The 15,009-nt window shown below is 44.3% G+C and overlaps 1 protein-coding gene across 2 annotated transcripts in view; it reads left to right on the forward strand.

The window, feature by feature from the left end:
• The window catches only part of fliI (FLII actin remodeling protein), a 56,242-nt gene that overhangs the window by 2,289 nt on the left and 38,944 nt on the right, over positions 1–15,009 (forward strand). For both annotated transcript variants that reach the window (XM_075701531.1, XM_075701530.1), the window contains 10 exons: positions 950–1,060; positions 2,628–2,780; positions 4,179–4,264; positions 4,773–4,849; positions 5,457–5,541; positions 7,307–7,410; positions 8,063–8,182; positions 9,918–9,976; positions 11,493–11,650; positions 13,717–13,958. In XM_075701531.1, the coding sequence (XP_075557646.1) occupies positions 950–1,060; positions 2,628–2,780; positions 4,179–4,264; positions 4,773–4,849; positions 5,457–5,541; positions 7,307–7,410; positions 8,063–8,182; positions 9,918–9,976; positions 11,493–11,650; positions 13,717–13,958 (1,195 nt within the window). The remainder of the gene's footprint in view (positions 1–949; positions 1,061–2,627; positions 2,781–4,178; positions 4,265–4,772; positions 4,850–5,456; positions 5,542–7,306; positions 7,411–8,062; positions 8,183–9,917; positions 9,977–11,492; positions 11,651–13,716; positions 13,959–15,009) is intronic.

Consider the following 15,009-nt stretch of genomic DNA (forward strand, 5'->3'; position numbering starts at 1 on the left):
TCCGAGTAACGTAGATCTCTTTTCTTGTGTGACATTTCTTGTAACATGCAAACGAAATTTTCAGATTTTTCTTGGCAGTGGAAGTGATATCACTGTGGTAATAAGTGTAAATGTCAAGCACTTTAATTCTGCTCAGCAATCATTCGCTGCAATCTTTTCGTTGCTGACCATTTAGAATGAACTGTATATGAGAGTGGTTTGGTGGTTTTGCCAGTCTTTTCTTCAAAATGATGGTCAGTAATGTATTTTAGCATAGAACTACTGCAGGTTACGTTAGGTTCTACTGTTACCGATACCACCTGCTGCCTATTGTGCAGCATACATGTGGGATTTATTGGGTATTTACAGGGTAAAGTGCTGGGGCTGTTATAATTACTACTGTAATTCCTATTTGTGAAAAGATTGGCAAAAACTACTTTTCCTTGTTGCACAGTCTGAAGACAGGGAGTCATTGCAGATACCTTCGTTGATTTCATAACATGATTCATTAGCTAACCATTAGTTAACATTGAGACTAGCCAGCAGGTTCGTCTTGAATTTGCCCTGCTGAACAAATATCTCTTTGCCACTGCAATGTTTCTGGCAATGCTTTCAGTACCCAGTGTGTTTGAAATGTGTGTGTGGGGGGGGGGGGGGGATCTAAGGGCTGTTAATGAATGGGCGTGTCTTTTTGTTCTATACCTGTACGAGGCATTCCCATGAATTTATTAAGAAGAATGCCTTAGTTTTGCAAAATCACGCTGTTGAGTTATCTGTCACAATACATTCTTTACTTTAAACTTTCCCGCCCACGTTTCAGTCATGCACAATAGTACTTTGAATTTCGATAGGGTGGACTGTCAAGTGCTTTGTGGTATGGTAGTAAATGTACCACCATTAACTTATTGCAGTCAGAGATTAATTTCAATTATTTCCTAATTAGTAACTGCTGTACTGCTTTCTGTCATAGGAGGACTACTTTCCCAAAGCAGTCGGTGACATGACCGGCCTGCGATGGCTACGGCTAAACAGGACCAAGATTGACTGGATCCCGGATGAACTCCAGAGCCTCAAGAAACTTGTACGTAATCAGCCTGCTGGCGCATAAGTATGCTTAGTCTTGTTCATAAAAGTTGTTCCTGAAATTTATATTTTATTCCCTTTGGATGGCCTTTTGATTCTGTACATTGAAAATTTAGCTTCGCCACATTTCTTGCATCATCAGAATTGGGAAACCGTATAGTTGCATAACTGATTTTTCAGTTATTCATTGAATTTTTTCAAGTTTACTGAATGTGGACTCCTTGCGAGATTCACCACAGGAATGTCGGAATTGAGGACAACAACTATTTAATGTCTTTTAAAGATTTTAGTGTCTCTTAAAGCACCCATACAGTCACTTGAAAAATGTTCCTGGTGTAAAACATGTACCTGAAGTAAAAGTTAATGCCTTAAACTCCACAATTTTATGCAAACAAGAAAAGGAAGTGTATTGCAGTTTCCAAATGTTTTGTTCTTCCTCCAAAATTTTTGTGATGTCTCAGTTAGAAGAGTTACATTGCATGCACAGTTTAGCATTCATATTCACGAAAATATTGAACGATGAAACTTAGTCTCCAAGAAAAGCTTTTCTTGAACTTACTGGTAAGCTTTAATTATAGTTAATGGAGGGCACAATATTGGGAGAAGTGTAAACCGCCGAATAAGTTATTATTTATTTATTCATTCATTCATTTGTTTGTTCATTTGTATGTTTGTTTGCTTCTTTGTTTATTTGCTTCCTTTAGACATAAAAATAAACACAAGAACAATGAATTAGTGAACAAATGTTAATTGAAATATGATGGCACTTCAGCTTAATTATTGAGAAATAGGCAAAAGGCTAAATTTGCAGCGGTGCCGACTCCTAAAGCCACACACTATCGCAGTAGGTACAAACGCTGTTACAGTTGTCTCTGCTCTCACAAGTGAGGCAAAAATGCGTCTCTTATGATGCACGACTGGGACCTTGAAGCCTAATAAGTACACAGCACGGCATCCAGCTTATCACTTCTGTAGTTTTCATCGAAATAGATTGCACACGAACATGCCGATGTACATGGGACACTGGCTGGGCACCATACACTTGGGAAACGAAGCAATTAAACACCCACTATGGAATGAAAAAAGTAACCAAGCCAAGGCATAATGGGGCCTGAGGGCCCAAACACAACATGCCTACACTGAAATTGACCGACAAGTGAAGCCCAGTTCTGACAGTCATTCGTGCACAGCCATCCTCGTGATAACCAAATGTGCTTGCTCCTCTGCAGATTGTTGCATCTATTGAACTGGGAATGTTAACAGCGCAAAGATGATACCTTATTATCCCATTTATTTTTGTTTTTTTCATCTTAAGATATACCGACTAGCCCAACAGCGAACTCTCGTGTTGATTGTGGCGAAATAGCACAGACGACGGGATGGGTAAAACAGACGACACAATGCGCTGTTTCACCATTGTGAGCATAAAGCAACTAGGCCAGCTTGGAACCCCTGTGCAGTTCACTTGTCCTGTCGAGTTGCATCTTAAACGTTGTGTTAATGAACAGAGCTTCCTTTCATTATGGTCGTTACCATACATAACATTTGGTGGTTTTGTTTTGCAGGAGACGCTGTCTCTGGTGCGCAACAACCTGGTGACGCTGCACGGCGAAGTCCCGCAGCTGCCGTGCCTGCGCTCCCTCAACTGCCGCCACAACCGGCTGAAGAATTCGGGCATACCGCCTGACGTGTTCGACCTCGAAGACCTCTTTGTTGTGGTGAGAAATGCCATAGTTTGGGTGTGAATTATTGTTTAGTTTGAGACAGACCTCTCACACAATGACGTTGAGGTGTTCCCTTGTCCTCAAGCTAAAGAAGACAGACAGGCAAAGGGGCAAGTGGGTGTGGTGTTTTTAAATTCTTACTGTAGTTTTAAAAAACACCACCTTGCAAAATTAATGTCATGGCTGCAAGTACATGGATGGCACAAGACGATTGCGGTGGGCCAGCTGAAGAGATTGTTCACACGAAAAGTGTTTTCCTACTTTATGCAGGGAGTCCCACTGGAACTTACGTGCAGTTGCTTGTTGTGGAAGGAAGGTATTTGGCTTTCAAAAGGCAGCAGCATAACATTATTGGCTGTCAAGGACAACTCCTTGCCACAGCGCTTGAGAGATATGAACAGATTTTGCCAAGAACACACAATTCAAGATCTCTCTCTCTCTCTCTCTCTCTTGTTTGTTTGTTTGGTTGTGCTGTTAAACCTTTTCTCATGTAGTAGAGTGAAATAACAATAATTTGAAAACTCATAATTCGAATTGATGGACAAATTGAGCTGCTGTGTTGGTACTGGCAAAGTCCTAAGTACTTGAATAGAGAAATACTCCAGCGAACTTGAACTACAAAAACGGCGCAATGGTAATTTCAAGCAAAATTTCTTTATCCCGTGCACCATTTTCTGGACAAATCTGAGCCAAAGGCAAATGTTCGATGCATTGCTAGCTACCATAATGTCACCCACCCTGGCTTAAAGAAGAGCAGGAAAGAGCCCCCTAGCGATTTTGTGTTAGTCACAACCATATAAAGAAAAAGACAATTAAGCCAGAGACATGTCATGTCGCACACGCCCACACATGTTCACACACCAACTTTGGTGGGCTAGTGTCTTTGGCATTACATTGCTAAGCACAAGGTCGCGGGTTCCATTCCTGGCCAAGGCAGCTGCATTTTGATGGTGGCAAGATGCAAAAATTCTCATGTATTGTGCATTGGGAGGATGTTGTAAAGAACCCAAGGGGCTCAAAATTATTACAGAGTCTCACACTATGGCCTGCCTCGTGATCATACCAGAGTTTTAGCATGTAAAACCCAATAATTTTTAACACATGTCCACACATGTCTGCGCTGTATGCCATGTTGAATGTAAACCAGCTAGTCCAGCTGTGTGCTCTTGGACTTCTCTTTGTATCTTAGTCTGAGAAGCTTCAGTTAATGAAAATCTTGGTACCCTTACGCAGAGTGTAGTTCACTTGAAACACCAGTTGGGGCATTGACTTCCAATATTAAAAAGCCTGAAGTAACATGTTGCATAAGTGTCCCACATTCTTCTAACGTGTAGCATTAACATTAGTGTGTTTAAGGCGACGGGATCACATGCCTTTGTGACCTGATTCCAGGACCTGAGCTACAACGACCTGCGAGAAATCCCCACCAACCTGGAGCATGCTCGGGGCCTGCTCGTGCTCAACCTCGCATACAACAGGTACTTATTGATTCAAAATGTCCACTGCAGATCCGCTTTTGGGCCCAGGGAAAAAAGTGGCAATGGTAACAATACACTAAGCGATAAGCAAGTGCCGAGGAAACTAGAGACTTGCAGGTCAAAAATCTATTCATTTGCTGGTTTTGATTGCCGGCTGACATTGGCAAGAGTGAGGGATTGCATGCAGACAGTACTGAGTTGGGATAAATCAGGGCATTGATTGCATTTGTTTAGTAATCCTCTGAGAGGCCTATCTAGCAGTGTGACGTAACCAGCGCCTGTGCTTGCCTTTTTCGGTGTTACTAGTACATGCGTCTATAAGTGCACTGCCTCTACAGCACTAATGTGACATAGTCTGATGAGTGGCGATATGTATAACTGGTGGACGAATGTCTGGGTTGATGCTGAGAGGCAGTTTGTTGTTCGGAAAGAGTGGTGCAAAACTCAGTCCCAGTTTCTGAAATGACTTGCACCTCTTGTGCCTCTCTTGTTTTCTATTTTCCGGCAGAATCGAAACGATCCCACACCAGCTCTTTGTCAGCCTGGTCGACTTGATTCATCTCGACCTGAGCGGCAACCAGCTTGGTGAGTTGTCTGAACAGCCAGATTTATGTACGAGCGCGCATATTCTGCAGTATAGATTCACCGTCATGCCTTTACGTGTTGTACTGTGCTCAGTGATCGAAACGCGATACTTGTGGGGTAGCGTGCTGCCAGCACTTTTTGCGCCACTAGTGTGCGCTAGAGATGTAGAACTGATGCATTTTTGTATCGCATGAAAGTGACAACTTTTGTAATGCCTTGTGACTGCATTCGGCCCCTTGGTGATCGCTCAAGGGTGGCGCAGAAAGTACCGGCTGCCATGCAGTCAGAGTGTCATGTTTAAATCACTGAGCACTGTACATGTATGCACTGTACTGATAGCACCCAAGTTTTCACCAGGCCACTGCAGACATTGAATCTGCTGGTAGGTTTTAACACTACGTAAGTGGCTGCTGTGTTTAGTGGCAATATTTCTTTGCTTTTCTTGTGTGTTTTCTTTATCCCCTTCAGCAGAGCTACCTAGGTCATAAGCTAGAGCTGCAGTAGAGCTAGATCATACATTTCATAAACAATTGCATTCTTTCACTTCTTTATGAAGGATGCATTTTCAAAAGCCGTTTCTTGTTTCCAAAACCCTGCTGCATTGCAGAGACTCTGCCACCTCAGATGCGACGCCTGGTCAGTCTGCAGACCCTAGTGCTGAATGACAACCCCCTCGGCCACTACCAGTTAAGGTATGCACCTGATTTGCCAAGCGGGCAGGAACTTCAGTACCACTTCATCTTAGATGCCACCTTCATTCATTTGAGATGCCAGTTTGGTTCATTAAAACATTGTGGCCTTAACCTTCATACTCTTAAAGCTACTTCACATGGCCATTGATAGCATGCGTCGGGCGGACACCGAGGTTTTCATTTGCGATGAAGGCCAGTGCAGTAGAATCTGGTTAACTTGAAATTCAAGGGAATCGGAAATGTAGTATTTAGATAAAATGAAGTTTGAGCGAAGGAGAACGCTTTTAGTTATAGTGCCCGACCACTTGTGCAATACAGCACAACCAATTCATCACTGGGCTCGCATTGGAAAAGTTATCTTTCATCCGTCAGTGCATGACGACCTGTGCTGGAAGAAGCCTAGGCTCCGTATAAAGTCTAAGTGCAATGAGATTGTGGCTTGCACACTGTTTTCTGTAGGTGCAAGGGAAAGCATGTAAAGATGAGCTGAGAGGGATAGTGGCTTGATGCACGCTGCCTTCCCGCATGCCCAACCTAATGTCACGCAGGTGAGCGCACGATAACGTGATCAAGCCCCAGGGGGTTCCTTCCTGCCCTTTGTAAGCTGGATGGGAAAGGAGGGCACGCACCGCTCTGCTTGCTTTATGTGAAGAAACAACATAAATTCCGACATTTACTTTACTTACTCGCAGACTGCTCGCACTCGTATACTGCTCTCCACGTCGTCCATCAAAATTCGTAATCTTTTCTAATCATCTCACCCGTAAAAATTTTCCCCACGTCTCGCCCTCCACTTTTGCATCCGTTCTCTCCGGGAAAAAGCGCAAGCATGATTTGACTAAATACGGTGCTAACACACGAGTCTCCATTCCGAGATTTTGGGAAGAAACATTTGTTAGCATCGATATTATCTGATGCGCAAGTCTGTTTTATGATTACGTCTTAGTTTTCATACTACACTTGTTGCAAACTGAGGAAGCATGAGGCCTTGTCAAGCACCTATGGCTTTCAGTTTGTCTGCTCATATGAGGCCTGAAATAATGTGAAATAAAAATAAGTTAGTATAAAGATTTGCTTCACACCGTCATGCTGGGAATGGTTACAAAAATTTAATTGAGAGTTGGATTTGCTGTAGTGCTTCTGTAGGCTGCCCCAGTCCTTTCATCCTCTTAGAATGGAATAAAAGAATCACTCTTTAAATCATGTCCGTGCTGTGCAACAACATGGACTGAAATCTTGGGACACGTAGCGCGTATTCACTAGTGATCACGTGCCGATGCACTTCATTAGAACCTAGGCACTTGAGTTGGCATCAATGAACTCTGCTCTTTCTGAGTCTGGGAGTTGGAAGCATTACAGTCTGGAAAAATATTAAGTTGATCACATTTGCACGAAAAAAGCAGGACAAATAGGCCTATTTTGGGTTGATAGTGACTTGGTCTTCTGATGAAGTCAGCGTTGTGACACTTTAATCCAGCTTGTTTAAGCCTAAAGTGAAGGCCCTCAAATCGATTTCAGCTGTACGAAAACTCTGGGCAAGCTCAACTCATTCAGTCGGGAGAGACTTAATGGGAATTTCAGCTGTAAGGCCCAGATCACTGCTTCTCATCTGGACCACGGTGTCAGACGCAAACACCGCTGTGCAACATTGCATTAGTGAGGCCACCTGGGAATCTCAGTTGCCTATTCTTGACAGGCATCTTGCCGACCTTGGTTAGTGTCCTGCCATCCTTGATGACTCTCGCCTCACTGTTGGCGAATGCAGGCAGCTACCAGCGCTGACGTCGCTGCAAGTATTGCACATGCGCAACACGCAGCGGACGGTCATCAACACTCCCGTCTCGCTCGATTCATCAGCCGTGCTTTCTGGTGAGCCACCAACAATTCACTTTTTTTAAGCTCAGCAGCTCGTTAGAGCTTGTATTGACTAGAGCTGTGAGCCGGTTCGGATGCTCTCCTGAGTTTATGACGGGCACCTGTGTTATCTGTGTCTCTATCAGCATCTGTGTCGCCAAAGGCAGCGCCCACTGTTGGCCTGCACTTCTTCCTGTGGAGCAGACATGTAGGTTCTTCCATACTTGGCACACAGGCTCCGTAAATCGCTGTCATCCCGTACACTCACCCGTAATCAACTATCCAAAGGAGGTAAATCCGCATCTTCACTTTGAAGCAGGAATACTTGGTTTGTAGTATAGTATTCATAATTTCTAATATTTACACTTTCCTTACCAGAGTTGTCAAAATTATTTAAAACAGTACAGCGGGCCGATCAAAGTCTTGAGATTTGTTTGAATTAACTGGGACGTTTAATTGTCTGAGCTTGAATGCAGGAAAACAGGAACATGTCAACGAGGTCCTTCTGTATTTGTAAGTTGACGTCCTAATGAATGAATGCTAGAGATATCTGCCCCTCTCACGATGGCTAGCTTGTGTCATAAGGCAGCCGTACTTGGTGGCAGCTGACATTGTCGTCCCTTCTGTTGTTTTGAACGATTCCCACTTGGTGGGATCATCTGCCCAGACGTGGACTTCTCCCAAAATGCGCTGCCGAGAATTCCTGACGTCCTCTACACATTGCCGACGCTTCGTCGGCTCAACCTGAGCGACAATGCCATCACAGAAGTGTCTCCCGTCATCGGAGGTAAGTGTTCTCACAGCGAACTATGTGTGTTTAGCTTAATGCACTAGATTTTCCAACGCACAATGTCTGTCTGTCATTAAGCAGAATCTGACAGAATTGGCACTGGTTGATGGGCTCTTTGATTAGGCATATCGAAGCGGTGCATCAAGGAAAAGAGACAAAAATGGGGGGAAGAACACAGCGCTTTTAGCATTTGACTGCGTTCGGCAAATATGAGAATGTTAATAACAAGCACGATAACATTTGTAATGTTCTTATGTTAACTGTCATTATGTGCTGCGGCTTGAACGCAACGGAATCAAATCATGCGTATGCTCAGTGTTATCATCTGTCGTGAGTGTTTTCCCCAGTGTCCGGTTTCCTCCAAATACAGTGGAACCCCGTTCATACGTTTTTCACCGGACCGGGGAAAAAAAACGTAACAGCCGGGAAAACGCAACAGTGAGGAAAGCTCCGAAAATGAATGAAAAAAAGTGCAGCTTCAACTATAGACAATTTATTTCCACAGAGTGCGCTTAGGACCTAAAAAAAAGTCCAGAATTGTGGCTTGCCATTTCTTTCGCTCGCTAGAAATCACCACACGTTTCTCAATAGCCTGGAAGGCCGCATTGCTGTCAGCGTCGCTGTGAGGTGCGACGTACCTGCGGAGGAGGTCCAGAGCCGCAACGGCTTTTCGAAAGCTACGATTTGGCAACTCCCCGGCATCATGCGGCTCGTGCATCGCAGTCTGCGACTTCACTCGCGACCGAGATCCCAACGATCTCGGCGATGCTCTGACACTCTGACGTCCCGACAACAACATCCACGGCGACGTAGTCGTCGTATGTGACCGCCATTTTGGCTTTTGGCGAGTTTTGGCCGGGCTTGGCTATGTAGCTGGCTGCAAGAAGCCGCACGCCAATTCGATGGCGGCCTCTCGAACTGGCGTGCGGCTTCTTGCAGCCAGTTCCATAGCCAAGCCCGGCCAAAACTCGTCAAAAGCCAAAATGGCGGTTGGAGCGCGTTGCCTACTTTAGCACAGGCGGGTTCGGGGGGCTAAGTTGCGACGTATCATGCGGGAACGTTTTCACAGCTACGACGTAACAGCGGGGTTCCTTATACATTGGATCCTATGGAAGCTATGCCGGGACCGGATGAAAACGACGTAGCAGCCGGGAAAACGCAGCAGTGAGGAACGTAACAGCAGGGTTCTACTGTATCTGACATTTCTGCTACCCTGCTTCATGCCCTCTATGAATTCAAGCACATTCTCAGTTACAAAACTTTCATCTGTACTTTGCAGATTTTTTTTTTTTCTGAAAATATCAGTGCAAAGATGGGCTGTCAAATAACAAGAACAAATCGCTGCACACTTCCCTTGTTTTATGTAAATTGCGAGTGGGGGCTGCCACCGTTATCTGCGCTGCATCTTCAGCTGGGCTAAAACCAGCGCAACTGCAAACTTGGGATAGAGCAATCTGATAATGAGTGCACTTATAAGGTGGCAGAGCCAGCAGAAATTTTAGAATAGTCAGAGTATGGATTGTGGTTAACTCAACCTTGTAGTATTTACTATTTTGTGCTTATGCTATCTGCATGAATATTAACATAGAGTCTCATTATGTTTTCATGCTTGTTGTGTTTACATTATTGGAATTTGGAACCTCGTTACATTGAAATTCGTTGGAGCATGAAAAATATCAGAAAGAAAGAAACGCCAAGGTAGCCGACCATATCTTGTGGCGTCTCCTCGCAGATGTGTGGAAGAACATCCGCAGCCTCAATCTGTCCCGAAACAAGCTGACATCGCTGCCTGTAAGTCATGCATTCGCACTACCTTGTAGCCTTTACTTGTAGGAGGTTAAGATTTCTGCTTGTTGGCCTTCTATTTTAAATTACCAGTCTCGTGGCTTACATGTTGCGTTCTAAAGGAGGCAGTTGTTTTCTTCCCGCTCTTTGAAGTTTGTATTCAATATATGTTAAAACTTCTGTTAGGGTTTCAAATGACAAAAATCTAGGCACAGCAATATCAACGTGATCTTAAAGGTGCACTCTGCATTGCATTTTCTTTTCTTTCCTTTTTTTTTCATTAGGTTCATCCAGCTTTGCAGACACCGAAGTTATGCCTTAGCCTTGTGCTCTGTTAAGTTTGGGGATGCCATGTGTGGCTGAGTAGATGCACGATTGATGGCAGAGCACGCATACTGTGCAAAGTGGCCGACTTTCAGTAAGCTCAAGCAAATCTAAGTCTAGTTTTTGTGAACGAGTCTGATCAGCAGCTTCGATTCACATATTTGTGAGAGCAGGTCCTTTGTATTGGAATTTGTCACTGGCGAGACTGTCTGGACTCGACAGAACCTCCTCCTGGCATAAGTAAACACTTTCTTCAGCACCTTTGTATTGCGTTAATGCCTCTAGAAATGCCCAGCTTCATTGCTTGTGCTTGCGTGTCATTATCCAGTGTCAGACATATGTCAGAACCTCAGAATCATGTCAGAACGTCAGAATGATGTCAGAACCCAAATTTAACAAAGTGTGTTTATACACGATTTCAGTATAACAAAATTTCACTTCCGTTGTAAAGGAATAGCGAGACAATAAATGGAAACTTTTGCGGACACAGGTGATCAGATGGGTGAATTACAAGTAGCTGCTTGCCAATGCACCTCTCAAATCATGTGCCACATGAGCAAGAGCAACCGCTGAAGCAGAGAAGTGTAACATTCCATATAATGTGCATGAGCGATAAGAGCCTATCGCGCCCCATGCACTGTATGCTTTGGGTGCAAGCGAAAGCGTGTGAGGGTGAGACAGAAGGATGATGGCTCTGGCTTCTCGTGCAAGCAAGGGGAAAGGAGAGTGAGCTCGCGGTAATACGATCAAGCATGTGCGAGGGTAGGGGGAGGGGGGAGGGAAGTGCGGGGCAGGTTGACATGCCTCTCCTCTTCTAGCGCAGACGTGACTGCACGTGGCTGTCAGCCACGGGGGACGATAGGACGCGAATACGTGGGTGGCTTTGCCGTACGCCACCGCTGTGGAGATATCGTCGGCACGGCATAACACAGTATCTTCCGTCCTGAACTCATATATGCAGCAAAATTATTTTGTTTCATTCAGGTTTGCCTTTTTTTTTAATCGCCAGTGATTCGGAAATTTTTCTTGCCCCTTACATGTAAAAAAAAAAATCCATCGACGACTCTACTTATTTTGCATAAAAGCTTGAATTTCAGTATAGTGAAATTTTGATATAACAAAGGAAATCGCCGATTTTGCCGACTTCGTTAGATCAATGTTTAACTGTGCATCTTTTTTATGCATTCACGTCCTTTAGGCAGCACTGTGCAGGCTCACCACGCTAACCCACCTGTACCTCAATGACAACTTGCTCGACTTCGAGGGCATTCCATCGGGAATAGGCAAGCTCCACAATCTGGTGGTATTCATGGCGGCTTACAACAACCTGGAGATGATCCCCGAAGGTGTTGTACGGTAAGCTCCCCATTGCCACGACTGGCGAGCCTTTGGCCTTGGCTACTTTCGATAAGTGGTTATCAGGCCTGTGAATAGTATTGGTATAGCTGGTTACTAACAATCTTGAAGCAAAAAGACATTGGGAGCAGAAGCTCAAGCTCCAGCTTGGCATTGCCAAGTTGGAGCTAGTGACTCTCACCAAGTGACCCGAAACTGCCACACTCTGCTATGGTTCAAAAACATATTGCAGTGCATATATGTGTGCTACCTGATCTTGAAGGGCACCTCACCAGGTCTGGCCATTTTGAGCTGACAAGCGCAGAGCATACATTGCGCAATCCCGATCGTGTCCGGAAAGTATTACATCGCTACGCGCCGCAAAAAGATCTGAAATTTCAAACCAAATGCTGTTTTTCCTTTTCCTCGCATCCACCGCACTCCAAGCCGGAGGATGACGTACTCGCGTCCCTGCGCCTACGTACTCGAGTCCGCAGTGTGACGTCGCTCTAGGTGACACGTGACTTCGAGAATTATTCAAGACAACATCTGTTATCTGTGCAATCTGTTGCTTGAATTGACGAATTGAAGTTTTGAGAAATAATAAAACTCACAAACGGAATGTATGCATGTTCTTTGTTTTACTTCACACCGAAGCAAGAGAGATGTACTTCCGCTTCGTCTGCTTGTTCCCGCAGTCGTGCAGTCACATGCGCAGGTACCGAAACTGTGCCATTTGCTACCGTGTTCCAGCATGTGATCATGCTCAGCAATCTGCTTGTTCTGCCTCAGTATTTGTGTAGCACTGAATTATACCACTAGTCACGTGTCCTTGTGCACAGCGTGCAAAATTGTGCAGCGCGACAATCGCAACAGCTCGCCTTCAGTGCCGTCAACAACGCTGTCAGTGTAAGTGCGCAGTGCTGAAAAAAAACGAGAAAAACAATGAAGGCAGGGCCTGTGACATATGTGTCGCATGATCCTCGAGATCCGATATGGGAGGACGCAGGGAGAGAATTTTGCTTATGGAGGCTAGATGGGGTGAGTAAAGAGAGTGTCTCACTTGGCAGTGGAGCTTGCCTGCTGAAATCATGGGTTCGCGGCACTGAAATGTTTCTGTCTCGGCTATTAATGAGCCGATTTGAAACATTTTTGTGGCAGAACACTCCCTAGAGGACAAGTAACAACTTCCAGCGTATAACCAGTACGTGCTATGGGGCCTGGTCAGGGGCCCTTTGAAGCTGACAAATCACTCTGAAGATACAGCAACATAATTTTTTTTAGAAATTATTTTGTACATTTTGTACATCGACATTTTTGTACATGGTCGCACACGTATGCTAAATATTACACTTGCTAGTCGCTGACCATGTGTGTCGTCTGACTTTTGTCTTATTGGAAAGCATGGTTTTCATTATCGATGATGAACGCACTGGCCGAAATTAGCACTTTGTTAACTTTGCTCATTGCTTGGCTAATCAGTTGATCTTTGAGAAATGTTAGAGCATGAAGCAATGTATACGCATGAAAGACGGGCAGGACAACTGCTTGTCTTGTCCGCCTTTCTCATGTGTGTTATGTCACACTAGCTGCTGCCTCACAAATATTGTAGGTTTCCTCACACTAATGCAACAAATTCTACTACAAGCATCTGCTCATTGGGCTTTGTTGTCATCTGATGCTGCATGGGAAGTTCCACTGGAAGCTCCTTCTCATATGTTATGTACACCCTCACACATTGGCTTTTATCCTTTTATAAATTAATATAGAAGCAATGGACGAGAAAATTGTGCTGTAATGCAAAGCCAGATGCATACGACACTGTAAATCAACACTGTACTAGTAGTTTAGTCATCTTGTTGCCACTGATTTTGAAGAAAATTGATACTGCTTTGTGTCAGACTATTGTGTCATTGCCAGCAACAAAACATGCCTGTTAAACTATAGCCTTAAATGTGCAGAATACTCTGTGCATCCGAATTTCCACATCAATCGGGGTCGAATTAATGAAGTTTTACCGTGTCACTAGGCCTTTCTTAGATCCAAGGAGGCGTAGCACCTGACAGCATCTTCGTAACCTTATGCAGCTGTGGACGACTGAAAAAGCTGGTGCTGTGCCACAACCGTCTCATCACACTACCTGAAGCAATCCACCTGCTCACCGACCTTGAGGTGCTTGACCTCAAGGACAACCCAGACCTGGTGATGCCCCCCAAGCCGCTCGAGTGCCAGCGGGGCGCCGGCGCCGAGTTCTACAATGTCGACTTCTCGCTCAGCGAACAGCTGAGGCTTGCTGGGGCTACACCAACTGCGCAAATCCCGGCACCGAGTGAGCACGCAGCATTTCGTTTTTGCCTTTGATGTTGCTGCAGGGATGAGCATTTACAATATGTGTTTACAGATAAAATGTGTCTACGATTGTGAGATTGCAGTCAGGGCTGCTATGAGTACCAATAAGACTGGTGTTGGCGCTACTTTATCGTCTTCTATGTATTGGATCTTTTTACCTTGGTACAGCCCACTACGTGACACTAACTCCTGACAGCAGAAGCACTGTCTCAATGTGTCTTAGGTTGTTAAATCTATGTTCAAATGATGAGGCTTCAGTTAAGAGACATGTACAATATTGGTCACTGGAGAAACAAATTACTTCAGTGTCATTAACAAAATCTCATTTTTGCATCATGCGCAGAACATGGTAAGGTCCGACATGATATTTTACAGCCATAACTATAGCCATGGCAGTTAGCAATAGCTCTAACCATGGCTGTAAGCAACAGCTACAATGATAGCTATAGCATTTGCTGTTAGGAATAGCTACATTGATAGCTGTAACATGTTTCAGCGATAGCTACAGGAATAGCTACATGGCTGTTAGCAGTAGTTAAAGCAATAGCTCTTCCGAGCTGTTACAGGGGCTTTATTTGTGTGCATTAGAAGACCTTTGAATGTGGTTGTATGCAGTGGCATTTTTTACACCCTATACTCTTTCCTGCACCTTCTCTGTGTACCTGCTTTCCTAGGTAGACAGGCACTAAGCCCCTTCCAGAAGCAATTGCTAAACTGTGTTCAGATGTTTTGTTTCTACAGTTGTTAATAGTAATAATAATGATAGCATTTATGAGTGCCAACAGAAGCACAAAAGGAAAAATAAGATGGGAGATAAGTTAAACAAGAAGCAGTTGGCGGAAGAATATACTGTGAAACCTCATTACTACGAACACCACACTAACAAACTTTTCAGATTAACGAATTTTTCAAAAATCTCCTGCTGACTGTTTATAGTTTCGATGTTTAACTATTTCAGTACTACAAACTTCAGAATAACGATCGTTGTCCAGTTTCCAGGGAATGTTAACAATGCCTCAGTTCTGCGAACC

The sequence above is a fragment of the Dermacentor variabilis genome, chromosome 8 (genome assembly GCF_050947875.1).
Source record: "Dermacentor variabilis isolate Ectoservices chromosome 8, ASM5094787v1, whole genome shotgun sequence".
Lineage (NCBI taxonomy): Eukaryota > Metazoa > Arthropoda > Arachnida > Ixodida > Ixodidae > Dermacentor > Dermacentor variabilis.